This window comes from Erythranthe guttata, chromosome 13 (genome assembly GCF_056151865.1).
Source record: "Erythranthe guttata isolate IM_541 chromosome 13, IM_541, whole genome shotgun sequence".
NCBI classification, from domain to species: Eukaryota; Viridiplantae; Streptophyta; class Magnoliopsida; order Lamiales; family Phrymaceae; genus Erythranthe; species Erythranthe guttata.
Window position 1 is genome coordinate 14,065,219 of NC_142545.1, and position 27,227 is coordinate 14,092,445.

General features: G+C 37.9%; 6 protein-coding genes and 1 non-coding gene across 7 annotated transcripts; 1 reads left to right on the forward strand and 6 right to left on the reverse strand.

The window, feature by feature from the left end:
- Nucleotides 1-348: 348 nt before the first annotated feature.
- Nucleotides 349-6,100, reverse strand: LOC105967589 (uncharacterized). Its single transcript, XM_088812459.1, has 6 exons — nt 5,090-6,100; nt 4,872-5,006; nt 4,498-4,773; nt 1,193-2,074; nt 966-1,100; nt 349-840 (listed from the first exon to the last, which is right to left on the reverse strand). The coding sequence occupies exons 1-6, from the start codon at nt 5,966-5,968 to the stop codon at nt 559-561; spliced, it is 2,589 nt and encodes an 862-aa protein (XP_088668585.1). The 5' UTR covers nt 5,969-6,100; the 3' UTR covers nt 349-558.
- A 1,596-nt stretch (nt 6,101-7,696) lies between these two features.
- On the reverse strand, nt 7,697-9,941 carry LOC105967579 (F-box protein At4g22280). The gene is made up of 4 exons (XM_088812460.1): nt 9,859-9,941; nt 8,288-9,397; nt 8,063-8,197; nt 7,697-7,969 (listed from the first exon to the last, which is right to left on the reverse strand). Exons 2-4 carry the CDS (start codon nt 9,164-9,166, stop codon nt 7,697-7,699), a joined length of 1,287 nt encoding a protein of 428 aa, XP_088668586.1. The 5' UTR covers nt 9,167-9,397; nt 9,859-9,941.
- A 2,191-nt stretch (nt 9,942-12,132) lies between these two features.
- On the reverse strand, nt 12,133-13,893 carry LOC105967568 (F-box/LRR-repeat protein At3g26922). Its single transcript, XM_088811898.1, has 3 exons — nt 12,953-13,893; nt 12,734-12,868; nt 12,133-12,574 (listed from the first exon to the last, which is right to left on the reverse strand). The coding sequence occupies exons 1-3, from the start codon at nt 13,844-13,846 to the stop codon at nt 12,257-12,259; spliced, it is 1,347 nt and encodes a 448-aa protein (XP_088668024.1). The 5' UTR covers nt 13,847-13,893; the 3' UTR covers nt 12,133-12,256.
- A 2,540-nt stretch (nt 13,894-16,433) lies between these two features.
- Nucleotides 16,434-18,499, forward strand: LOC105968617 (uncharacterized). The gene is made up of 3 exons (XR_016029020.1): nt 16,434-17,789; nt 17,880-18,014; nt 18,141-18,499. It is a non-coding gene; the product is annotated as an uncharacterized LOC105968617 (transcript).
- Nucleotides 18,500-18,828: 329 nt separating this feature from the next.
- Nucleotides 18,829-20,526, reverse strand: LOC105967559 (F-box/FBD/LRR-repeat protein At4g26340). The gene is made up of 3 exons (XM_012992163.2): nt 19,542-20,526; nt 19,324-19,458; nt 18,829-19,231 (listed from the first exon to the last, which is right to left on the reverse strand). Exons 1-3 carry the CDS (start codon nt 20,430-20,432, stop codon nt 18,941-18,943), a joined length of 1,317 nt encoding a protein of 438 aa, XP_012847617.2. The 5' UTR covers nt 20,433-20,526; the 3' UTR covers nt 18,829-18,940.
- Nucleotides 20,527-21,251: 725 nt separating this feature from the next.
- Nucleotides 21,252-23,096, reverse strand: LOC105967550 (F-box/FBD/LRR-repeat protein At4g26340-like). The gene is made up of 3 exons (XM_012992153.2): nt 22,054-23,096; nt 21,839-21,973; nt 21,252-21,727 (listed from the first exon to the last, which is right to left on the reverse strand). The coding sequence occupies exons 1-3, from the start codon at nt 22,951-22,953 to the stop codon at nt 21,446-21,448; spliced, it is 1,317 nt and encodes a 438-aa protein (XP_012847607.2). The 5' UTR covers nt 22,954-23,096; the 3' UTR covers nt 21,252-21,445.
- A 737-nt stretch (nt 23,097-23,833) lies between these two features.
- Nucleotides 23,834-26,094, reverse strand: LOC105967539 (F-box/LRR-repeat protein At4g14103). The gene is made up of 3 exons (XM_012992143.2): nt 24,866-26,094; nt 24,636-24,773; nt 23,834-24,520 (listed from the first exon to the last, which is right to left on the reverse strand). Exons 1-3 carry the CDS (start codon nt 25,766-25,768, stop codon nt 24,248-24,250), a joined length of 1,314 nt encoding a protein of 437 aa, XP_012847597.2. The 5' UTR covers nt 25,769-26,094; the 3' UTR covers nt 23,834-24,247.
- Between the last annotated feature and the right edge of the window lie 1,133 nt (nt 26,095-27,227).

Sequence of the window (27,227 nt, forward strand, 5' to 3'; positions counted from 1 at the left end):
GCAATTAAGTCGAGCTTAAGTTTGCAAGTTTGCAACTTTCTTCTACGGTATCTTATTAATTCAATATAACGCAGGAGTACTCGACACACAGTAAACTCATCTTTTAATGTCTGATGTTTCTTCTCGTGTTCGTGTTTCAATTTTTTAGCCTTATGTTATTGTGGATTATACGAACTACGAGTTATGATTGATTTTCAGTTTTCACCTTGTCACCCTTTCATTCTGGCATTAGGAGGTAGTACTTCAATCACACAACAGTAATATATATATATATATATATATATATATATATATATATATATATATATATATATATATATATATATATATATATATATATATTAGGCATCAACGTAAAATAGATTCCCCTGATCGAAAATAAGAATTTACAAGGGCAGATCGCATGAAACAAATCCCAAGCCGTTGTTCAATATAGGGCACCAACGGACTTTACAACTTACAATTATACAGGCCCTAAAACGATGCCCTTATAATTCTAACTAGTTGAGCGAAAACGGCAAACAGATTTCAATTCTAGTTCGATGAAATTGCAAAAACTTAAAGTTTAAAGGCAACAAAGGCAACTTCACATGCAGCGGACCCTCGTTGAAAAAGTGAGATCTTCTGGACCATATCAAGCTTTTCCTCGGAATCGACATATTCGCCATATGCTATTTCCATCCTATTCAAGACTTTAGAATTTCTCAAAAGATATCTTATAATTTCTAACACGGGCTTTTCATCTTCAATTTCAAAAAGCTTTACAATTCTGAGATTTGATAATAGGCATTTGGGCACTTGTTGCGGTGGTTTCTTCCAGCCTTTTATTTCGTCACAGAACTGATAACGACAACAGCAAAAAGCAAAAAACGAGGCTCTCGGTTATGTAAGAAAGTTTGAGAGAAAAAAAAAAAAAAAAAGAAGAGAAAAGCTAAAAACGTTATATATATTGCATCGACAAAAACCTCGGTGAAAATAAGGATTTCAAGATTATCAGCATTTTCGAGCATCTTTGAGAGTACACGATAGTCCGCTTTCAATTCGAGTTCGATCAAGTTACGAAAACGCAAAGTCCAACAAGAGACTAATGAATCGACAATCTGTAAACAAATGATGACAATATAAGATTACTCGTCAATTGTCATCACCGAAGAAATGGACAATGAGGTGACGAAAGATTGAAAAACCGTACCTTTGTACTAAATGCTAATTCTAAAAATAGGCACTTACTGACACTGCAAAGCCTACCAATAAATTCCAGCACCGATTGCGAATAAAGATAATCGTGCTGTCCCATATCATCATTGCGGAGCCGGATTTCTGCTTCAACTAAAGAGTCGAGCGGCCCAGATTTGATATGCTCCAATAAAGTAAAATGTATTTCAAGATATCTAACTGCCGGGGTATTTATATCCAGCCTGTTTCCTCCCCACCTTAAATCGATCACGAGCCTTTTTATTGTAGGCGAAGATACTTTACAATGAGCGATAGCACCGCACGAGTCGATTTCCAATTCCTCGAGAACAGGACATCCAGATATCAGGTACTGGAGGGACTCATCAGCCTCGTATAGAACATAAGTTAGATAAAGCTTTTCGAGACGAGGTAAACACACGGCGCCACTCGTGGGGATGTGACCGCAATTTTCCAGCCTCAAACAGACTAGGGTTTTGCAGGTGAAGAGGCATCGAGGCAGCGAAGCAAATTGGGATTGGAAATAAAGATCGAGTCTTCTCACACGGCGCGTGATGGCAAAGGTAACCCATGTCTCCAATTGATAGGCGCTGCACTCAATATTGTGGTAGAGGGCAAAAGTGTGGATGCTCTGCGATTTGTTTAGCAACATAACCCTGTTGATGATTTCTTGATTTTCCCAATTGACGAAAATTAAATTGGGGACGTAAGACCAGAGATACCTCCATCTTCTAGCTAGAATGCTGGTTCTTACGGAGAACTTGGTCGGGAGAAATGAGAGAATCCGACGGAGGACTGAATCCGGCAGGCTGCTAATCCGGTCGATCGAGGGTTTATTTTGTTCCATGTGCGAACGTTTACGACGTCGTTTTGTGCTCAGCTACTCAACTAATTCCATCACTAATTGGAAGAAAGGATTTATCTGCTCGGCTGAAACTGAAGGACTGCGATGAAAGGGTTTTCCCCAAAATCTGGTGAACAATGGAGGGGTTTTTCTCTCTTCGTTTTTCCAATTCCCGTTCTATTTTGAGCTCCCACATAGCGTTTTTATTTTTTAAAGGGTAAATTACAAACACCCCTGAGGTATGGTCAAATTACAAAAACACCCCTCTTGTTTGGATATTTACAACGACCCTCTCAACTCCTCAAATTTAGTGGAATCTTCGAGATTATATGTAATATTATCACTTTTGTACCCGTTTTATCCCATTCGAACTCTACATTATGAAGCAAGATGATCATAATATGTGTTTTTTAGCTTGTATATATCAGTTTGTGGTACATCGGAAATTGTATTTTTACACAAAACGAGTACAAATTAGAGAACATTCCACGGAATCTAGATGATTATGTTGAATTTGGCACCATAAGGGTGGAGGTGTAAGAAAAAATCATAGTTGAGGGGGTAGATGTAATTATCCAAACAAGAAGGGGGATTTTTGTAATTTGACCATACCTTAGGGGGGTGTTTGTAATTTACCCTTTTTTAAATTAGTACAAAATGCACTTTGGCCTTTTTTTAGTTTTCACACTTTCCCCCCTACAAATTAAAAAATGAGACTGTCCCCCCTTTTAAATTTTGTTATAGTTGCACTTTTCCCCAAATGAGATTTTCCGGCGTATTTTTCACCGGTTTTTTCATATCTCCGTCAACTTGAAGGGCATTTTTATCATTTCACCAATCCCACCAAAATATTAATACCTAGATGCTGAGATGGGTTACGCATTTGCTGCTCCATCAATATCGATCCAAGCTGCAATAGGTTGGATCTTCCGCCTTGGAAATCGAGGTTGCCGGAGTAGTTGAACCTCGGCATAAAATACAGGGGCGCTTGCACCGTGTGTCCTTTGCCGCCACTGCCATGGGGGTTGGCGAATGCCCACATCTGGGCTACCTCGGATGGACTGAAGGATTAGGGGGTGTTGCTGCCGCCTGCAGTTGCTGCAGTCGCATGGAGCATTTAAAATATGCTGCCGGAAACGACGGTGGTCGGTGCCGCCAGCATCACAACCCACCAGCCCCCTGTGGAAGGAACTCATAGCGGATTTCGACGACGCGGCCGATAGAGTTGAGCCGTTGCTTCGAAGAGAGATATTTAGGGAGGAGAAATTGTGCCGGTATCGGTAACAACTATAATATTTGGGTGGGACTAGTGAAAGGACAAAAAAGCCCTTCAAATTGACGGAGATATATGAAAAAATCGATGAAAAATACATTGGAATATCCCATTTGGGGCAAAGAGCAACTATAACAAATATGAAAGGGGGGAGTGTCTCATCTTTTAATTTGTAGGGGGAAAGTGCGAAAACTAGAAATTTCTAGGGGGCGAAGTGCATTCCAATTTCCGATTGAAATGGTATATAAAATTGCCGGGAAGTCCGATTTTCGATCTGATTTTAGTTCCGAATATTTTCTATGATTTTTTAAGTATATAATAGGATTTTATGAAATATTTTGTAATTCCATAATATAACTTATGTTATATTTTATATGAAAATTATGAATACCGAAAGGTCAAGTAAATTAAAACCTTAGAAGAATATTTTCTATGATTTTTTAAGTATATAATAGGATTTTATGATATATTTTGTAATTCCATATTATAACTTATGTTATATTTTATATGAAAATTATGAATACGAAAAGATTAATTGGTGCTTTTATTTATTGTGTTTTGTCGAACTCTCCCTGCAAAATTTAAGATTTTAACTTGAATATGATATATCAATATCTTTTTTGAGAGGCTATGAAATATAAATATTCATATTGTCGTGTAATTCATAAACACGTTTTTAACTTCTCATTGCCACATTGCACATACACCCTTCAATACTACAAAATGCGACAAAGTAACATCTACCGTCAAGCCAAGCCAGAGGATTTGTCCATTTTCAAAATTGACTGACCGTTAAACTAGGTGTTGGACAATATCATACGAAATTGGCCATCTAGTTGTGCTATATCGATATGCAGGCTTTACGAACCCTCCGTTTTTGCTGCAATTCATTTTCACCTTGGGCAGAACTATAATTGCAGGTCGCTCGAATAAAAAGAAAAAGAAAAAAAAAAAAAGCGAAAAGCAACACATTCAAGATTGAATGGATAAAACAGTTTCGAAATAACATTTGCCAATTTGACATAAATATACAAAGCATCGAAACCTTACAACTTAAAGATCAATGTCAAAAAAAATCCAGGACGAAGCAAATCTCCGGAACAATCTAGCAACAACGTACACTTCAACATATTTAATATAGAAATCAGTCAATAGACAATCTTTAGGCATCAAGGAAACTTTATACCGCATACCGAACGAAGGCAACTTCACATGTAGTGGATCCTCGTCGAAAGAGCGAGATCTCTTGGAGCATATTAATCTTTTCCTCTGAACCGATGCAAAGGCCGTATACTATTTTCACCCTCTCCAAGACTTTAGAATACCTCAAAATATATCTTATAACTTCCAACTCGTACGCATGACCTGCAATGCAACCGAATTCTACCATTTTTAGACGCGATAACAAGCACGTGGGCACTTGTTGTGGTGGTTCTGCCGCGCGTTCTATTTCATTGGAGTACTGACAATGACAACAACAACAACAACAAAACGCAATACGGTAAAGACGACATAATAAAAGAAGGAAAGATGAAAAGATTATATATTGCACGAACGAACCTCGGAGAAAGTAAGGACTTGAAGATTATCGGCATTTTCGAGCATCTTTAAGAGGAAACGGTAATCAGCTACCAATTTGAGTTCGGTTAAGTTACGAAAACTTACAGTCCAAGCAGAGAGTAATGAATCGACAATCTGATGAAGGAAATGCACATACAAATGTTAGACTACTAAAGCAATGGAGAAAGAGCTAATGCAAGATCGATGAATAACCGTACGCTTATATCATATGCTAAATGCAGTTTTAGGCGTTTGACATTGCAAAGCCTGCCGACAAATTCCAGCACGGTTTGAGAGTGAAGAACATCGTCTCGTTTATTGTCGAAATTGTGAAGTTCGATATCCGCACCGAATAAAGAGTTGAGCGCCCCGGATTCGATATGATCGGAGAAAGAATCACTCATCTCGAGAAATCCAAGGCCCGGGGTATTTAACTCCACCCTTTTTCTACCATCGGCGACCAAATTGAACACGAGGAATTTGATTGTAGGTGAAGATATACAACAATGAACCATATCCAATAAGAACTCCATCACCAACTCCTCAAGCACCGGGCAGCCGGAAATAAGGTGCGGGAGTGACTCGTCCGCCTCGAACTGAACAAACGATAGATGAAGCGTTTTGAGGCGAGGCAAACGCACTGCACCACTTGAGGGGACGACACCGCAAGAATCGAGAGTCAAATTAACTAGGGTTTCGCAGGTGAAGAGGCTTCGAGGCAGAGCAATTTGATAGCGGAAGTAAAGGTGGAGTTTTTGCACGTTCCGTACAATGGCGAAGGTAACCCATGTATCCAATTGATAGGGGCTGCAGTTAATCTTGTGGTAGAGGAGGAAAGTGTGAAGGGTTTGCACTTTGCGCAGCAGCATAACCCTGTTGATGGTTTCTTGATTCTCGTTGTCGAAATCTAAAGTGGGGACGTAGGCCCAGAGATGCCTCCATCTTTGACCTAGAATGCTTGTTCTTACGGAGGATTTGGTCGGGAGGAAAGAGAGAATGTGACGGAGGACTCTGTCCGGCAAGCTGCTGAGTCTATCAATTCCGACGTGTGAACGATTCCGACGTTTTCTGCTCTGCTGTACTGTTTTTATCTCCATAACAAAATTGGAAAAAAAGAAAGGATTTATCTATTCGGCCTTGAAACTGATGGAGTGTGCGATGAAGACGATGGGTTTTCACCAAAATCAATGGAGGGTTTTTTGTTTCACTCTGTATTTTTCCCAAAATCTTTTCTATTTTGAAATCGCAAGTCGCAACATTGTATATTAAAAAGGGCAAATTGCACATCACCCCCTACAAATTTCTAATTTTTTCACTTTACCACCTTTAAGTTAAAAAAATTTGAATGACTCTTTTCAAAATGTTATTCTTGTTGCACATTGTCCCGAGTCACGAAAGCAAATTCGATGGATTATTTACCGAAATTGAGGGTTTTTATTACATGTTGTCACTTTAAATGTTATTTTGTTGCACATTTGCCCCTTAAATATATAATTTTTCTACACATTGCCCATTTAAAAATATTTTTTTATGCACGATGTCCAACAAAAACTGATTTTTGGGGCAAAGTGCTACCAAAATAGTACTTTGAAGGGGGTTTTCCTTTTTTTGAATTTTTAGGGAGAAAAATGCGAAAATATAAAATTTATATGGGGTAAAGTGCATTTTGTCCTATAAAAAATGTACAATTATCAAAATAAAAAATGAAAAAAGAAATGTACATTTTTTTGGCAATTTGCAACATAAAATTATAAATTTGGCTCTAACATTATTTAATTTATAAATTGCACTCTGTACTTATTTGAGTATTTGTAGGCTAAGTTTTTTTTTCTTTTTTTGCCAAAAGACTTTATTATTTATTCCATTATTTAAAAATATTTGGGGCCTCGTTAAAACCTTGTGGGCCTACACAAGGAAAAAAAGTACCCCTACAATGGCAATAAAAAGTCATAGACTCTCCTAACTTTTCTAATTACAAAACGGCCCAAAGAAGGGCAAAAAATGGAAATCCTGCAACTATCAGCCCTATAGCTAATTAATTTACGAAAATTATCTAAAGGTCCCCAAATTGGGGTACTAATGCAAAAAAACGAGAATGCTTCCACTAGGATCCCACTCTTGAATGAAAGGGTAAATAACACCTAACCCACTGTGGTTACAAACTTTTGCAAATGACCCCTTGTGCTCGTAATATCAGCACATAACCCTTTGTATTTGATAGAGGTAGCGTTCGTTAGGTTTTCCGTCAAACTTAACCGCGGGAGTGTCAAACTTCAAGGGGGTCATTTGCAAAAATTAAAGGAAAAATGTAAGTACAAGAGGGTCATTTGCAAAATATACTATTTTGACGTTTGACACCCATAGTTAATTTTGACGGAAAAACTAACGGATGCTACCCCTATCAAATGTTCAGACAAGAGATCAAGAATTTATGGATAACTAAGTACAGGGGTGTTTTATATATACTCTACACAGAAGTAGTAAAATCATTGAGTTCATGTGCCACTTCATTTCACCTAGCCAAGACAAAGCGCCTGCAATGGGGATGACAAAGCAATAATTTGATGCAAAGCACCTCGAAAACAATGACAACGACAGTTTCATAGTCGTTGCGGTCGGTACAACACATGGTTTCAGTTTTTTCTCCCCCCCCCCCACTCGGGCAATTAAAAGATCGCAGAATAGTAACTAAAATTTCGAAGAAAACATAAAGATGGTGAGTTTTGTAGCTCACGCACATAAAACAGATGATAATGATTAAATTGTTCATGGAGGGCCGAGTACATAAACCAATTCACAAGCAACTGTGTTTACCTCCGTTAACCTCACCCAACGTAGGCAACAACTTTACACGCACTCGATCCTCGTTCAAACGATGAGATTTTATCGAGCATATAAATCCTTTTCTTGGAAGTAAGATAACATGGATATACTATTTCTATCTTCTCCAAGATTTCGGCATTCTTCAAAAGATATTTCACAGCTTTAAACTTGCGTTTTGTCTGTACGAAGCGAAAAAGCTTTATAGTTCTAAGACGTGATACGAGGCATGTTGGCACTTGCTGGGGTTCCATCCATCTGTCTATTTTTTCATTAACCTGATCATAACAACAACATCAAAACAAACTTATTCAAGACAACTAATAAATAAATAAAAGTCGAATTTTTTATTTATTGCATCATCAACAAACCTCCTGGAGAATAAGGATTTCTAGGTTATCAGCATTTTCAAGGAGCTTCGGGAGAAACAGACAATCAGTAGTCATCTCGAGTTTGGTTACGTTACGAAAACTTATAGTCCGTGCAGCGAACACCGAGTGAATATTCTGGAAAGACACGCACAAACACAATATATAAGATCACCACCACTAAAGCAATAATATACAATGCGCTAAAAACGGATCTAAAACGCACACCTCTGCACGATGCGACAAATGTAACTTTAGGCACTGGACGTTACGGAGCCTTTCAATGAATTCCACCACAGATCGAGAATAAAGAAAATCATTGCTATAATCCTGAATATGGACACTTGCTTCGGTCAAGGAGGCCACCGATCCGAATTTGATATGGTAGTTCGCGTTATCGAATAGCTTGAGATAAACAATGGCAGGGGTATCGATCTCCAGGCTGTAGTCCACATAGTGCATCTCGTCGAGATCCTCAGGAATCTCGGCATTAATATCGATCACGAGTTTTTTGATTGTGGGCGAAGATATCGTAAAAGAACAATATTCAAAGGACAATTGGAGTACCAACTCCTCAAGCACCGGACAGCCGGAGAGAAGGTGGGGGAGGGACTCGTATCCGCTAATGAAGATTAGATGAAGCTTCTTCAGGAGAGGCAAACTCACTGCACTGCCGATATTGGGGAACTCAGCACAACAATTGAGCCTCAAATCGACTAGGGTTTTGCAGGTGAAGAGGGATCGAGGCAGAAATACATCAGCCGACTCGCGCCAAATATCCAGATTTTGCACATTGCGCTCAATTGCGAAACTTATCCATGTACCAATTTGATAAGCGTCGCAGTCAATCTCATCGGCGAGGCAAAAAGATTTGATTTTTTGCACTTTGTATAGCGATAGTACCCTATTTATTGTACCTTGATTCTCGTCTACAAAGTCTAAATTGGGGACGTCGGTCCAGAGATACCTCCATCTTCGAGAGAGAATACTGGTTGCGACCGATTTCTGAGTTGGGAGAAATGAGAGAATGTAGCAGAGGACTGAGTCTGGCAACTCGCTGAGCCTGTCGATTGAGAGATTACGGCGGTACTTTTTCGTTATCTCCATTAAAAGAAAAAAAAAAAAAAGGATTTCCGGGTCGGAAGAATAAGACACTGCTCAGAAGATGGTGAAGGAGTTTAAGAAAATGTTTGATTTATGAGCATGATGAGAGAAAATTAGGGTAAAATTGGGATAAAATTAGGGTAAAAATTGGAATTCATATGTTCACACCTGCAAAACTATAAATAAGAATTCCTAATTTAATGTTTTTTTTTTTACATATTTTATTTGAGTAAACTGCAAATACTACCCCTGTGTTATCTCGAAATAGCAAAACCTCCCTGTGATAAATAAACTAGCAAAACCCCCTGAAATTTAGTCAAGGCAGAATCCCCCCTAGCTGATTTTTTAGACTTGAAATGACAAAATTGTCCCTCAAAATATATTTATATATATACATATTATATGTATATTTATTCTTTTTAATTTATTTGTTTAGAAATTAAAAAAAATAGTAAACAACTAAATTGATTATTTTTTAAATAAAATAATTAAAATATTTATAAAATATAAGAATTTATTAATTGCAAGACTCCAGGGGTATTTGTGTCTTTTTATATCAAGTCAACCCTCAAATAGTTCCATATGGGGGGTTTTTGCTATTTAAATAATTTCACAGGGAGGTTTTTGCTAGTTTATTTATCACATGGGTGTTTTTGCTATTTCAAGATTATACAGGGGTAGCTTTTGCAGTTTACTCTATTTTATTTTGAGGGAATTAATATGTTAAAAGGTCCCTCGGATGTAATTTTATTAGTAAAAAACACAACTTTTTTTTGTTCTGATAAAAGTCATTGATCTTTTAGTTTATAAAAATACTCGCATTTTTATCCAAGAGTCTACAAACAGTCATTTTCAATTTAGTATTCAGTTTTCTGTCAATTTTTAGAAGTTCAGTGTTTTTTTTTTGTCACATTCTATAGTTCACTAACATATTTTGTTAAAATACTAATTGAGAGAAGCTAACATTCAATGTTCAGAAGTTAGTTGTCAATTTGAGAGGTTAACTATATGTCATATTTTGTTAAATGTATTCAATGTTCATGAGTTCAGATTCAGCCAATTTTTGAAAGTTCACTATTAACATTCACAAGCTAACTATCATATTTTGTTAAAATATTCAAAATTTCAAAAGTTCATTGTTAATTTTCATAAGTTTACTATCATATTTATTACAAAACAAAACTAATTTCTATATGTTTAATGTCAATTTGTATATGCGTACATCAGTAAAAACCTGTAAAGTACTATTGAAACCAAAAATCTTAATTATTAAACTATAAAAATCTGAAAAATACCACAAAATAGCAAAATATAGTAATTTACTAGAACTTAAAAGTGTAAGAACAATCCATTTCGCGGAATCGAAATTTGAGGCAAGGTATTATCCGAATACTGATATTTTTGGTGCATCATTAGGATCTTCTCCATCCTATGCATGGCATAGTATTTGGAGGACTATAACTTTACTAGAAAGAGGGTCTTAGATGGAGGTTGGGAATGGAGCTAAAGCGTCTATATGGGGGTCCAGATGGTTGCCAATGCTAGTTACTTTCAAACCAATAACTCCCAGGGGAAGTTGGCCAATGGAGATGAAGGTTAATAACCTTATAGACGAAGATACGGATCAATGGAATAGACATGTGCTGGAATCGATTTTTTTCGCCGAGGATATTAAAATTATTTTATCTATCCCTCTGGGCTGTCCCATCAATGAAGATACAATCATTTGGCACTTTAATCAAAACGGAGAATTCTCTGTGCGGAGCGCTTACCATCTTGTTGTTCAAATGAAGTTGGAGAGAGTGGGTTCGGATTCTTCTTATAGCTTCCTCAGTTTCCTCTAAGCCCTGGAAGTGGTTGTGGGATCTGAGTTTACCGAGCAAGATTAAAATATTTCGTTGGCGTAGCTGTAGAAACCTCCTTCCTACACGGTCGAATTTAGTTAAGCGAAAAATTCTCGAGTCTCGTTCATGTGTATTGTGTGGGGAAGGCGATGAAGATGTTTTGCATTGTATTTTGCTGTGGTCGTTTGCAAGGCTGGTGTGGGCCTTGAATGGGGTTTCTTGGACGATTCAATGGCCGAATGAGCTTTCGTTTTGGTTGCTCAAGATGAAAAAAGATCAAGATAAAGCACAATTTGAATACTGTGTGGTCGTTTGTTGGGCTCTATGGAATGCTAGAAATAAAAGATACTTCGAGGAGGAGAATGAGTCGGCAATGTATATAATCATGTTTAGTAAGAGGTATAATTATGGACTTGCAAGGATTTTCTGTAGTAGTGTTAGGCCAGTGGAGCTCCATCGCTAGTCATCAAGGTGTAAATCGTTGGATGGCGCCGCCTAGTGACACTATCAAAATCAATTTCGATGCTTCTCTTCGTTCGGCGGAATCCACTTGTGGTTTGGGAGACCTTGCAAGGTCTTCTAATGGTAAGTGTGTTGCTTGGTTTTCTTATTGCCTCAAACAATATCTTGATCCCGTTGTTGCCGAGGCTATGGCAGCTCTTAAGGCCGTGGAATTTGCACTTGCTCATCAATTTTTCCGAATCGTACTCAAATGAGATTCAAGCACTGTAATTGCAGCCATTCGATGCAAGGAAGGGTTACGCATCAGCTACGGAAATCTTATAGCTGACATTAAAAGGTTAGCTACTCATTTCGAAGAATTTGAAGTTTGCCATGTTAAAAGGGACGGTAATCGTGCCGCACATGAGATTGCTAGATTATCATCTATGTCTACTTTCTCAGCAAATGTTCTTCCTGCTGCTATTTTGGATATTGTAATGTCTGATTCTCAATAATATCAATGAAGTTGTTGCTATATTGGATATTATAATGTCTGATTCTCAATAATATCAATGAAGTTGCTCAATGAAGTTGCTGTTGTTTTAAAAAAAAAAAAAAGAATTGAAATTTGAGTTTTGGTTTAGAAATTATTACGGTTTCAAGAAATTAAAACACAGCATTCTTGGTTTTCGCAATTCATCGTTTCGCTTCACAAAAAAGCTTGGTTGTTTTCTTTTATGACATAATTAATAGTAATGAAAATGGAAGTAAAGATTGCACGTCACAGTACCGATAAATGTGCATATAGTTATTCATCCTCCACTTCAACAACCTCCTCTTCACGAAACGGAGCAAAGGCAACTTCGCATGCAGCGGACCCTCGTTCTCGTTGAAAAGGTGAGATCGTCTTCTTGAGCGTACTAATATCTTCCTCGGAAGCAAGGCATTGGGCATATTCGATGTCCATCTTCTCCAAGACTTGAGTATTCCTTAAAAGATATCTTATAATTTCAAACTCGTGCTTTTTACCTTCAATTTTAACAACCTTTATTATTCTAAGATGTGATAATAGGCATTTGGGCACTTGTTCCGATGGTTCCGTCCAGCCTTTTTTTTCATCGCAAGACTGATATTAACAACAACAACAACAACAAAAACCAACAAATAATAGGCCCTCACTTATGTAAGAAATTAATTAAAGAAAAAAAAAAGCTAAAAAGAATCATACCGCAGAGAAATGGAGAGAAATTAATTAAAGAAAAAAAAAAGCTAAAAAGAATCATACCGCAGAGAAATGGAGGATCTCAAGATTATTAGCATTTTCAAGGAACTTTAAGAGAAAACGACAATCGGCAGTCAACTTGAGTTTGGTTAAGTTACGAAAACTTTTAGTCCAACCAGAGAGAACTGGATCAATCATCTGCAAAGAAATGTACAAAGATTTGCCATTACTAATAAAAACAGACAATGAGCCCGATGAAAGGTCAAAACTTGAAAGCAATACCTCTGTAAAATACGATAAATCTAATGTTAGGCACTGGACAGCGCAAAGAACATGAACAAATTCCACCAGAGATCGAGCAGAAAGATTATCGTCTTCATCGTGAAAACTGATATCTGCTTCAATCAAGGAGGTCGCCACCCCACACTTTATATGATCACAGAATGAATAAGCGATCTTAAGATACTCGAGCGCGGGCGTGTTTATCTCGAGCATGTCGCACCCAGCACGGTCACCATCGAAAAAGTAAAAATCGACCGTGAGCCGTTTTACCGTAGGTGAAGATACATTACAAGAAGCCATATCCGTGAACAATTGGACTAGCAACTCCTCAAGAACAGGACAGCAAGAAATCAGGTAGGGTAGTGACTCATCGGCCTCGTACTCGACACGGATTAGTTGAAGCTTTTTGAGGCGAGGCAAGAACATGGGCCCATCCATGGGGATGGGCCCACACGAATGGAGCCTCAGATCGACGAGGGTTTTGCATGTGAAGAGACATGCGGGCAAAGTCTCTTGATCCATAAGATAAAGGTCAAATTTTTGCAAACCGTGCGTGATGGCAAACACAATCCATGTCTCCAATCCATATTCGGTGCATCCATCGACATTGAGGCGCAAAGTGTGAAGCGTTTGCACTTTGCGTAGCAACAAAACCCGATTGATTACCGTTTCTTCTTCGCAATACAAATCTAGAGTGAGGACATAAGCCCAGAGATACCTCCATCTTCGAGCGAGAATGCTTGTTCGTACGGAATCCTTTGTCCGGAGAAACGAGAGAATGTGACAGATTACTGACTCCGTCAAATCGCTAATTCTATCCATCGGGACCGGGTTTTGGTCCTCGTGCTGCGAATGTTTCCGGCGCCTTTTGCTGTGCGGTTCCATTACGGACATAAGAAAATGGATGCGCTGATTAAGTGAGACAGGTTTTCAAAGGGTGGAAGAGATTTTGAAATGAAAAATTGATTCTCTTACCTTTGGAGAAATTCAATTAGGGATGAAGGTGAAAGGTTTTTCTCACCCAACTTGTATTTCAAAAAGGAAGGCCCCCGTAGGATTTGGGCGGTAGGATTTTCTTTACCAATTCCGCACTAAAATATTAGTAAATATATATATATGGTTATCGAATCAGAAGATATCTGCGTATTCTATGTATCGTAAGATATTTAATTAATTATAAAAATAGGAATAATTTCAGTTTTGGTTCCTCAAGTTTGCACGTTTTTCACTTTTGGTCCTCTATTTACCACCGTCAACAAAATACATACTAATGTTGTCACATTTTAACACATTTAGTCACTCCTTCTATTTGACTGTTAAGTAGTAACAGTCAAAGGTTGAATTAGGGCTGAATTTTGGATTTTTCATACAGAAAATTGCAATAAGACCTCTGCATTCTTTTAAAATATTCTAAAAACCCCTAAAATTTTATTAAACCCTAAGTTAACTCCAATTTCATTATTTAATCAATTTTGACAAACGACCCCGATTTTTACCACCATTACCGCTGACCGTTGACTTTTCTTGATTTTTTTTTGATTTTTTTTTACTTTTTCTTTTGATGTTGATTTTTTTTTTAATATTGTTTTTGACGCAAGTTACGGACATTATATTCTTGGTTAACAATGTTAGAATTTTATTTGTGCCCTCCTCGTTGCCCCATCTGTCAATATCTTATTAAAATTCGTATATATTTTTCATAAATATTGAAAAATGAAGTCCAAAAAGTTTAATAAGATATATGTAAGATTGAGAGATAAACTAAGTAAAAAGTCATTTTGTAGTCCACATGTTAATTTTCCAAGTTAACTTTTTTCTTTATTATTTATTTATATCTATATTTCCTACTTCACCCTGCAAACAAACGGATCACTAACGGAAAAATTGGATGGAAAGAGTACATATGCCAAATATGGGGTAATTTTCGTAATTAGAACTTATTACATGGGATTCTCGTAAGGGTTAATATGCTAAGAGTCCCTTAAATGAAACTTAATTTGAACTAAATGACAATCTTAAATTCAAATTTTTAATTAAATCCTTATTTTCAAATAATATTTGATCTAGATCCCTAATTTTTATTTTATCCCTAATTTGCCCTTATACCCTAATTATAATAACCCACGTTTATTCAACTGATCAGATTTATTTTTATTTTCTCTCTCGCATCTCGCCTCTCCCTCTCCCTCTTCCTCTCGCCTCTTCTTTTCCTTCTCCCTCTCAGATTTTTTTTCGGTTCTCCCTCTCAGATTATTTTTTTGGTTTTCTATCTCGCCTCTCTCTCGCGCCTCTTCTTCTCCTTCTTCCTCTCAGATTTTTTTTTTGTTTTTTATCTCGCTGCTCCCTCTCCCTCTCGCCTCTTCTCCCTCTCCCGCTCAGATTTTTTTTTTGTTTTTTATCTCGCTGCTCCCTCTCCCTCTCGCCTCTTCTCCCTCTCCCGCTCGCCTCTTTCTCTTCCTCTGCCTCTCCCTCTTGCTCTATCTCTCTCGCTCTATCTATCTATCTCTCGCTCACTCAATTATGGTGGTTGTGGTGGGTGGCGGTCGGAGAAAATTACAGATCTGCAAATTGTAGCGGTGATACATGGCTCATGACGGTTGAGAGCGGCAGCGGTTGTCGTGTATTAGAGCGGATGGTTATGGTGGTAGATGGCCATTGGAGACGGTGGTGTGAGGTTAGTATACGGTGGGAGGTGGTTGCATCTAGGCCTCTTTGATGGTGCTAGGGTTTTGGTTGGCGGCTAGGGTTTGGTGGATTGAAGTTGGCGGCGGCGGCTGCGAATTTGTTGACGGCTAGGGTTCAACGACGGCTGAGAGTTGTTTTGCGGCTAGGGTTTGTAACAGTAGACCATAGTAACCTATAGTACACCGTAGTATACTATTGCACAAGTATGCTATTGTAACCCGTAGTACGCTACAGTACACCGTAGTATACTACAGTATTAACAAAAAATAAAATCAAAAAAAATATTTAAAAATATTTAAAGTGAATTTAAAAAAATAAAAAAAATATATTTTTCGTAATCTTCGATATTATGAAGAGAAAAAATAAATTTTTAATTGTTTAAAAATTGCTAAGATGGAGAAATAGAAAGAAAAATAAAATTAAACGTGTTTTGTATAAAAAAATATTGGTTGGAAAAATAAAAATATATTTAATGCACGAGGGCATTTTTGGAATGAAATTTATGAAGGATGTGTAGCAAATGTTTAGTTAAGGTTGTCATTTAGTTCTAATAAGGTTTGTCACTAGGGACCTATATCTTAAGGCCCCTTCTCGTAATTTATCATTTGTTTTTTTTTTTCTTTCAAATAACTTAAGATTAAAATGGATAAAATAAATTTTCTGTGAATTTAAAAGGTCAAACACTGATTAAAGGTGATTTTCGTAACTATGCAAATGAATAGTAAGCCCCTTTTCGTAATTGGGACTTATTACGGGGTTTTTTCGTAATTTATCCTAATTCTTATGTTCACAGTTCACACTCAAAATCTAAAACTTGTTCAATCACCAATAGGATTCTATCTCCGCCGCTCTCAGCCTCTCACCGGCACCGGCACCGACGTCCTTCTTCCGCCGACGAATTCGTCGTCCCTTATCCCTTCTCCAACTACGTCGCCATGAAATAAACCCCATCACTACAAAGGCAGAAGGCTTTTCCCCTTGTTTAACGTTTCTGCTGGCACTATACTTTACGGCGGCGATAACGATGGTAGCATATTTATTTATGGGTGTTCTTATGTTATAATTATTTTCTGTTTGGTGTGCTCAATTCAAATTTTGCTGTACAGAAACAGAAATTGTTTGGTGTTGGCTGTTGGTTTTCAGAAATTTGCTGTTGTTTGGTATTGTGCGCATCAGGTTTTCTGTAATCGGATTTGTAATTTTTCTGATTTTAGCAGCCATAAATTGTAATTCCCCCATTTTGTTATGGAGGTAACGAAACAGTACAACCAAATGCGACGGAATCCTTTGTCGCGTGGGGAACAAAACCCATCCTCAATTGATAGGCTTAGCGATTTGCCGGATTCGGTCCTCACTCACATCCTCTCGTTTCTCCGGCCGACTTAGTTTTCCGCAAGAACCAGCGTTCTCTCTAGAAGATGGAGGTACCTCCGGACCGATGTCCCCGTTATAGAATTCTTTGGGGAAAATCAAGACTTTGTCGAAATGTTCATGCTGCGGCATAGATTGCAAAGCATTATTACTTTCGACCTCGAGAGGTGCGTGAGTCAGATATGGGACGAGCATAATCTCCTGAAATGGGTCACCTCCGCCATTGACCGCACGTACAAAAACTTCATCTTAACTATTTTGATGATGAGTCGTTACCTTCTCGGCGCCTCTTCACCTGCAAAACCCTTGTTATTTGACGTTCGTTTCATGTGACGTAGTTCCCATGGGCGGCGCAGTGTGTTTGCCTCGCCTTAAGAAGATTAGTCTGCTCGGCGTTGAATTGGAGGCTGATGAGGCCCTCCCTCACCTACTTTCCGGTTGTCCGGTGCTTGAGGAGTTGGTAATGGATTCATTCACGTATTTGGGTTCTTGTATTATATCTTCACCCACGATGAAAAGGCTCACTCTCAATTTTGGAGAGAGTAGTGATAAATTTAACAGACTGGAGATAAATTCCCCTGCACTTGGTTATCTCGTGTTTGATCATCGGTTACCCGTGCATATGAAATCCGAGCCACTAACCTCCTTAGTTGAAGCATATATTAGTCTTTTCGAAGATGAGGAACAAGACAGTTTTCTTTATTCTCAATTGCTTCTGGAATTTATTAATAGACTTTGCAACGTCAAGTCCCTAAAATTAGATTTATCATTTTGTCCCCAGGTATAAGCTTTCGATCTTTCACCGGCTCTCATTGTATGTTTCTTTATTGATCGTAATCTTATATACTGTCTTTTGTGCATTTGTTTATAGATTGTTGACTCAGTACTCTGTTTGGGCTATGAAATTTCATAACTTAACCAACTCAAATTGGCTGCTGGTGATTGTCGTTTTCGCTTAAAGTTCCTCGGAAATGCTGATAATCTCGAAGTCCTTATTTTTCGGCAGGTTCGTTGATGCAGCTTTTCTTTTTCATTTCTTCTTAGGTATACTCTTACATAAGCGAGAGGAACTACCACCACAGGTGCCCACATGCGTATTATCACATCTTAGAATTATAAAGCTTGATTGTAGGTAAGGAGTGCGAGTTTGAAACTATAAGATATCTTCTGAGGAATGCGAAAGTCTTGGAGAGGATGGAAATATCATATACACAATGCCTTGGTTCCAACGAAGAGACTAATTTGCTAAAGAAGATCTCACTTTTTCAACGAGGATCCGCTGCGTGTGAAGTTATGTTGGCATTAGCAGGCTGTATCCATAGGTTGTAAAATCCCTCGATGCCTATATCGAAAATGCGCGGTTGTTTCATATTTTCTTTACGAACTCGGGCTTGTAGATCTTTTGATGCATCTATTTTCATTTTAGAAACGAGGCTCCAGTTTTTGAGAATGAGACTACCTTATACTTTTCAATGTGATCTAAGTTCCTTATCCCCATTTCACCAAATGAGTGTGTAATTTTTAGTACACGTGCTAGATTTGATTCCCATTTCACCAAAGTGATAATATTCCATAAACTCTATAGGATTCCCACTAAATTTGAAACCGCAAGGGTGAACGTGTAAGAAGATTTATAGTTGAGAAGGTGGTTGTAATTACCCAAACATGATGTGGATTTTCGTAATTTGACTATACATCAGGGATGGCTGTAATTTACCCATTCTTTTATAACTATCTCTCATTTTTTTCTGAGTGACCTGCAAATATATGTCCCCTGTTTTCACCTTTTCCCCTGTTTCTTGTGACACTAGAAGGCAAAATTTCAATTGCATTTGGAACTGAAGAAATCGAACTACTGGTTCATTGCAAACAAAAATGAAACATAACGCAATTCTCCAGCAACAAAATATAGGCATCATCAAGTTACTTACTTCACCACTTACAGTTAGAGCCAACAAAATTAACTTCACATGCAGTTGATCCTCGTTTGAAACGTAAAATCTTCTCGAGCATATCAATCTTTTCCTCAGAACCAACGGATACGCTATACGATATTTCCATCCTCTCCAAGACTTTAGCATTCCTCAAAAGATATCCTATATATTCAAACTCGTGACTTTTACCTACGATCCCCTCAAGCTTTATAATTCTAAGATGTAATAATAGGCATCTCGGCACTTGTTGTGGTTCTTCAGTCCAACCTTCTTCTAATTCACAAAATTGCTGCGTGAAAAACATCTCACTTATGTTAGGCAGTAAAAAAAAAATCAGATAGGAAAAGCTACAAAATTTAATATTGCGTCACGTCAACAAACCTGAGAAAAAGTAAGCATTTCAAGATTATCAGCATTTTCAAGCAACTTCGAGAGAAAACGACAATCACCAGTCAAGTTAAGGTTAGTCAAGTTACGGAAACGTGTAGCCCAAGCAGTGAGTACTGAATCGATAATCTGTAGTTAAGTGTAAGATTACTTGTCGTAACTAACGAAATGGACAATGTGCTTATGAAAAAAGAAAAGATCGAGAACCCTACCTCTGAACAGTCTGACAAATCTAACGTTAGGGACTTGACATTGCAAAGCCTATCAAAAAACTTTAGCAACGGTGGAAAATCAAGAACCGCGTAATTGACAAGTATTATTTCTGCTGCAATTAAGGAGGTTAGCGCACCACATTTAAAATGATCGTTGAAATAAGCCTTTAAGTTGAGATACTCGAGCGCGGGCGTATGTATCTCCAACCTCTCAGGTCTACCGCCAAAGCCCTCAGCTATAAAATCGAGCGTGAGCCTTTTTATCGTAGGTGAAGATAAACCGCAACAAACCATATCACACAACAATGCCATTTCAAACTCCTCGAGCACCGGGCAGCCGGAAAGCAGGTGTGGGAGTGACTCGTCGGCCTCGAATTCAACGTACACTAGATGAAGAATCTTGAGGCGAGGCAAACATACGGCGGCGCCACTTGCGGGGATTAAGGCGCAATTTCTCAGCCTCAAATCAACTAGGGTTTTGCAGGTGAAGAGGGATACGGGTAAATTGTGTTCGGGGAAAGTTTCTTCGTCTTGAAGACAAAGATTGAGTCTTTGGACACCGCGCATAACGGCGAAAGTAATCCATGTCTGCAATTGATAGGCGCTCCACTCGGTGCCGCGGTCGAGGTGAAATGCGTTGATGGTTCGCGCTCTGCGCAGCAACATAACCCTGTTGATGATTCCTTGATTCTCGAGGTGGAAATATAAATTGGGGACGTAAGACCAGAGAAACCGCCATCTTTGACCTAGGATGCTGGTTCGTACGGAGAATTTGGTCGGGAGGAAAGAGAGAATGTGGCAGATGACTGAGTCCGGCAAATCGCTGAGTCGATCAATTGAGAGCTCACTTTGCTCCGGGTAATTTCTGCTGCACTGTTCTTTTACCTCCATAACAAATTGGGAAGACAAAAAAAAAAAAAGAGGGGAATTTCTGTGTTCTTCAGCTCAGATGCGCATACTCTGCTGTAGTGACACGGAGAACAAAAAATTAGGGCGGAATTGACAAAAAGAAAAATCTAAATAGGGTTAATGTAGTTATCACCCCTATACTATTGAAATTGTTGGATTTACCCCCTAAACTATCAAATATGATAAAATGGTCCCTACCGTTACAAAACTCGTCACTATGTCACAAAAGTATTGACTTTTTATTGACAAATCTACCCTTTCTATAATATGTAGTATTACGCTTAATAATTGTTTTCTAATTAATATTTATTATTCACAAGAATTCTCAGTAGACACCAGATATCATTCAAGTTTCAACTGTTAATCAATAAACAATTTGAAAAATATTAAATTATTTCAAATTCGTATAAACAATCCTATGTTCAAATACAGCAGCGCATAAACATACATTTTTCGTTGTCTAACCTTAATACTAAATACTCTTTCTATTCGATAATAACTCTCTTTTTAAACATATTTGTTCCATATTATTTGTCACTTTAGATTTTCAATACTGCATTTAATGCATTATGCATTTTTTCCGCATTAAATGCATTATGCATTTTTTTTTTCCTCTTTTGACCTTATTAATTCAACTTTAAACATTAAAAATCTCTCTTATCACGTCATTAAACGGTCAAGGTTATTTTAGTCTTTTTAATATTTTTTTTCCCTAAAACTAAAACACGTTTATTGAGATTATTAATACTTGTGCAAAGCTAAAAACGACTATTAATAAGGAATGGAGGGAGTATCAAACTAGTTCGTTTGAAGGCGTTACAATAGGAACAAACCTAGTAAAAAGCTCTATACATTTCGATCATTCAAAACCCAGTACAGAGATTGTATTGCAAAATAGTAACAAAAATTCAAAGCAAAGATTGTGAATTTGCAGGTCATGCAATATAGACATCAAGACTGTATAACTTATGATTAATGCAGCTACACTTGACTAATTAGAATTTAGAAACAACAACTTCACATGCCTTCGATCCTCGTTCAAACAATAATATTTCCTTGAGCTTATATACCGTAAACATCTTTTCCACAGAATTACGGGAACTCGGATATACTAGTTCCACCCTCTCCAAGACTTTAGCATTCCTCAAAAGATATCTTATAATTTCAAACTCGTGCTTCTTACCTTTGATGCCAGCAAGCTTTATAATTCTAAGACGTGATAATAGGCACGCGGGCACTCGTTGGGGCTCCATCCAGCCTTTCATTTCTTCATGAACCTGATCATAACGAACAACAAAAGAAAAAAAAAATGCTCTCACTTACGTAAGACAGTAAAGAAGCCATAAAAAAAATATAAAAAGGTAAAAATATTTTGTCGCTCAACAAACCTCCCGGAGAATAAGGATTTCAAGATTATCAGCATTTTCAAGAAACTTCAAAAGAAAACAACAATCAGAACTCAATTCGAGTTTCGCTAAGTTATGAAAACTTATAGTCCATGCAGAGAGTACCGAGTCGATAATCTGGAAGGACAAACAAAAGGACAGTATAAGATCGCCATCGTTAAAGAAACAAATGAGTTGAAAAGGGATCCAACCCGCACCTCAGTACAACGCGATAAATCTAATTTTAGGCACTCGACATTACAGAGCCTATCAAAAAATCCCACCACGGATCGAGAATAAGTAAACCCGTCTTGTGGCTTGATACTATTGAAAATTTCGATATCTGCTTCGGTTAAGGAGGTCAACGCCCCACATTTGATATACTGCTTTGTGCAATCAAGCAACTGGAGATAAACAACGGCGGGTGTATCTATCTCCATCTTGTTGTAGTCACGGTTGTCGTATCGCTCGCCTTCGAAAAGATAATTGACCATGAGCCTTTTGATTGTGGGCGACGATATTCTACAAGAACAATACTCGACGTACAATTGGACAAGCAACTCCTCGAGCACCGGACATCCGGAAACAATGTTCGAAAGGGAATCGTAACCCTCATATCCAACATACATTAGATGAAGCTTCTTCAGGTGAGGCAAACAAACGGCACTACCTATATCGGGGACGAGACCGCAATTCTCGAGACTCAAATCGACTAGGGTTTCGCAGGTGAAGAGGCAACGAGGCAAATCTACATGAAAACTAAGATAAATGTCGACGTTTTCCACATTGCGCTCGACGGCAAATGTAATCCATGTATCGACTTGATAAGCGTTGCAGTCAACCCCATAATTGAGGCGAAAAGTATTGATCTTTTGCAATTTACGCAGCAATAAAACCCTATTTATGGTGTCTGAATCCTCGAAGTGGAAAATTAAATTGGGGACGAATGACCAGAGATACCTCCATTGTTTAGCTAAAATAGCGGTGGCGACGGATTCCTGAGTTGAGAGGAATGACAGAATGTGACAGATGACTGAGTCCGGCAACTCGCTGAGTCTGTCGATTGAGATTGCATTTTGCTTCCGGCGCTTTCTGCTGTACTGTTTCGTTATCTCCATAACCTAATTGGAGAAAAGGGAATTTCTGGGTTCGAAGGAGAACAAGATTCTCTGCTGATCGACAGAATTATTAAATTATTATCACTCCATTTTTATATCATCGTATCAGAAGTCAGAACACACTTTGAACTCAACAGTCGGCCCAGTTATATATTGGAATCTCCATATTTCAAAATATTTTATCTTATATAATTTTCAACTTTTTTTTTTTAATTTCAAAAGTATAAAAAGTAAAAAAAAAATAAAAAAAAATTGACCGATATTTGCCCAAAGTTTGACCCGCCTCAGACCGCACCCGCCTCACAGGCCAAAACTCGATTTTCCAAACCTTTACACCAAAATAGCAAAAATTTTGGACTGCCTCCAAGGCTCCAACCGATTAATGGGTCGCCTCGGCCGATTTGTAGAACACTGATTTTTCCCGAGAAAATAATACACCACCACCACATCGGTTTTCACCTCTGATTTGGTGTGGTGGCAGAGCAGAGGATGTTGGTGGTCTCTGATTTGTGAGAGGTGAAAACCTACCCTGTTTCGGCTGCCGAGAGAGAGAGGAAGCCGACCAATTTTTTTACTTTTTATCTCTTTACTAATTACTAAAAACCTCATGAATTGGTGAATTCGCCCCTCTATTCTCACGTGTGAGTCGCACATTTGCATCTCAGGGAATATTTTTGCCAAAAATGGATATTAAGTCACCAGTGCAACAAATTAGTTAGCTCAGGTATGATTGTCCAAATTTATTCTTACTTGGGAGGCAACGTGCAAAAACAGTCAAAGTTCGGGAGGCAAAGTATACTTAACCCTTTACTTTACAAGTTTCACATTGTACTTCATTCAATAGATATGTAAATGGAAGCACAAACATCACCAAAGGAAATAATCCTGGAATCCCTTCACAAAAACATTCATAAGGCAGCCATAATATAACGGGGTTCAATACATTTTTGTTCGTCTGAAGCAGATACAACCTACAATAGACTGTAGTACACATACTATTGTCAAGACGCAACAAAAAAATCAAGCTAATTGCGATTTTCACGAGAAGATTAGCCACAATCGTACCAAGCTCATTCAGTACCTTCACGACAGAGCCATTAATTGCACGAAGATCAACAAATACAAGTAAACATATCTCAGAGATGGTAAAAGAAACAAGATTGAGATCCATTAATTCTCAGATTACCAACTCCTCGACTCAACGAAGAGAGACTCATCAGCCTTGCTATCGTAACAGAGTTTACTCAACATAAACATCAGTAGACTTTAACAACTCATGATTTTGCAGAGCCCCTTACCATTTAGAAATAAAAGCAAGTTTACATGCCTTGGATCCTCGTTCAAACTGCGAGATTTCGTCGTGCGTATAAATCTTTTCCTTGGAATCAAAGATTTTCGGATATACTATCTCCATCATCTCCAAGACTTTAGCATTCCTCAAAAGGTATCTCATAATCTTAAACATGTGCCGACCTTCGAAGTGGACAAGCGTTACAGTTCTAAGATGTGATAATAGGCATGTTGGCACTTGTTGGGGTTCCGTCCAGCCTTTTATTATTTCGACAGCCTAATCATAACACCACCAAGAGACGAAAAAAAGCGTGGGCTTTCACTTACGCAAGACAATAATTAAAAAAAAAAATCAAAACGAGAGGGAAAAGTTAAAAATTGCGTCAACAGACCTCATAAAGAATAAGGATTTCAAGATGATCGGCGTTTGCAAGAATCTTCGGGAGAAAACACGAATTTGCAATCAATTCGAGTTTGGTTAAGTTACGAAAACTTTTAATCTTCCAGGTAGAGAATACCGTGTCAGTAATCTGAAAAAGAAGACAAACGCAACGACAGTGTAAGACTACACCATCACTAAAGAAATATACAAATGTGCTGAAAAAAGGGATCGAAAACACACCACACAACGTGATAAATTCAATTTTAGACAGCTGACGTTGTGGAGCTTATCAATAAACTCCACCACAGATCGAGAGTAAAGAACATAGTCTTCCGGGTGGCGATTATTGCGAATATCGATATTCGCTTCAGTTAAGACGGTTAACGCCCCACATTTGAGATATTGGACCGCGCAATCAACCAACCGGAGATAAACAAGGGCAGGGGTATTTATCTCCACCCTGTTATTTTTGTTCTCTAGGTACTTAAATGCCTTACCATCAAAACGAAGATTGATCACGAGCCTTTTGATTGTGGGTGAAGATATTTTACAATGACAAGAATGGATGAATAAATAGATTTCCAACTCCTCGAGCACCGGACAGCCGGAGAGAAGGTGCGGGAGGGATTCGTCGCCCTCGTAATGGACATTGATTAGACAAAGCTTCTTAAGGCGAGGCAAACACACGACACCACTGCCTATATTAGGGACGACACCGCAGGAATCGAGCCTCAAATCGACTAGGGTTTTGCAGGTGAAGATGCGACGAAGCAGAGCAGTATCATAAGGACGGCAATAAAGATCGAGACTTTGCACATTGCGGTCAACGGCAAAGGTAACCCATGCCTCAATTTGATTGCCGCAGCATTCAATTCCATCAGTTAAGCGAAAAGTATCAATTTTTTGCGGTTTATGTAGCAGTAAAACCCTATCTATGGCGGTGTGTTGTTCTTTGCAGTCAAAAACTAAATTGGGGACAAAAGACCAGAGATACCTCCATCTTTGACCTAGAATGCTGGTTCTGACGGAGAATTTGGTCGGGAGAAAAGAGAGAATGTGACATAGGACTGCGTCCGGCAAATCGGTAAGCCTGTCCGGCGAGAGATTCCGGCGCCGTCTGGTGTACTGTTCTGTTATCTCCATTTCGGAGGAGAAAGAACCAGATAGATACCTTGATTGAAAATGAGAATTTTTAGGTTTGAAACTGAAGGGTGCGATGATTAAGTTTTCTTTCCCCCCAAAATTCGGACGATTTCGATCCGGTAAAAATTAAATTTGGAACCATTCTTTTCATTCTGATTTTTGAAGTTCTGAATTCCGATTTCTCCGACTTTGTTTGGAACCGAATCGGGAATTGTATATATAATTCCTGGAAATTCTGATGATTCAGTTCCGAATATTTATCCAATTTTTCACAAAATAAATTATATTTTATAATTAACATAATATGATTTTATGATCCAAGGCCCGATTAACTAAAACCAAGCTAGCCCATTTCGTATCATCTCTTGCCAACTAACTCAAACCCTAACCCTTTTTTTTTTTTTTTTTTTTTTTTGAGAATAACATTACAGATTTTTCTTGCACTAGACTAGGGGTGGCAATTTCTCAACTTGGACCGGATCGGATCCGGATCCATGTGGATCGAATTCAAAAGGAACCGGATCCAATATCAACCTACATGAATGGATCTAATGTGGATTGAGTTTAGACCGATCCGGATTGGATCCACATGGATTCGTTGCATCTTTAATTCAACTTATGAGGTTGAATATCTCAACTTTTAGAGTTTAATATCTCAACTTATGTGATTTAATATCTCAAGTTTCACAATTACACATTTCACACACACACTCTTCACACACACACTGTTTATTTATGCAAATATATAAAAAATTATTCATAAAAATTCATAATTTTTTTTTTATAATAAACTGCAGAAACTATAAAATATTTTTGCCATATTGAAGAAACACACACAGACACAAAAACACACAGTAGACACTACACAGTACACATTACACACTATTTGTTTATATATATATATATATATATATATATATATATATGTTTACGTATATATACATGCTTATATATACACACACACACTCTCTGTTTTACACACACACACACTCGCACACACACACACACACACACACACACACACACATACACATACACACTATCTGTTTATATATATATATATATATATATATATATATATAGGGTTTTTTGCAAAGACCACCCCTGTGTAATCTCTAATTGTTGAAAAACCCATCGTGTTAAATAAATTATCAAATACCCCCCTATAAAAATTAGTCAAAGTCAATTAAGTCCCTGCAAGCTGACCGTGCGTTGCACTCGCCATGAATGCGGCTGGGGTCTCTTTTCTTGACCAAAAAATACCTAAATACAACATAATTTATATAAGTACTAAAATGATCTTTTTAAAATTTTCAATTGAGTCCTCTATATTTTCAATTAAGCCCTCTTCAATCTCAAGAACAACTTCTTTACCGTGAATGTTTTCCGAAAAACCATCAACCAAACCCAACTTTGAGCCTGAAGTTCATTTGTATTCCAAATCCAGTAAAAACAAAAG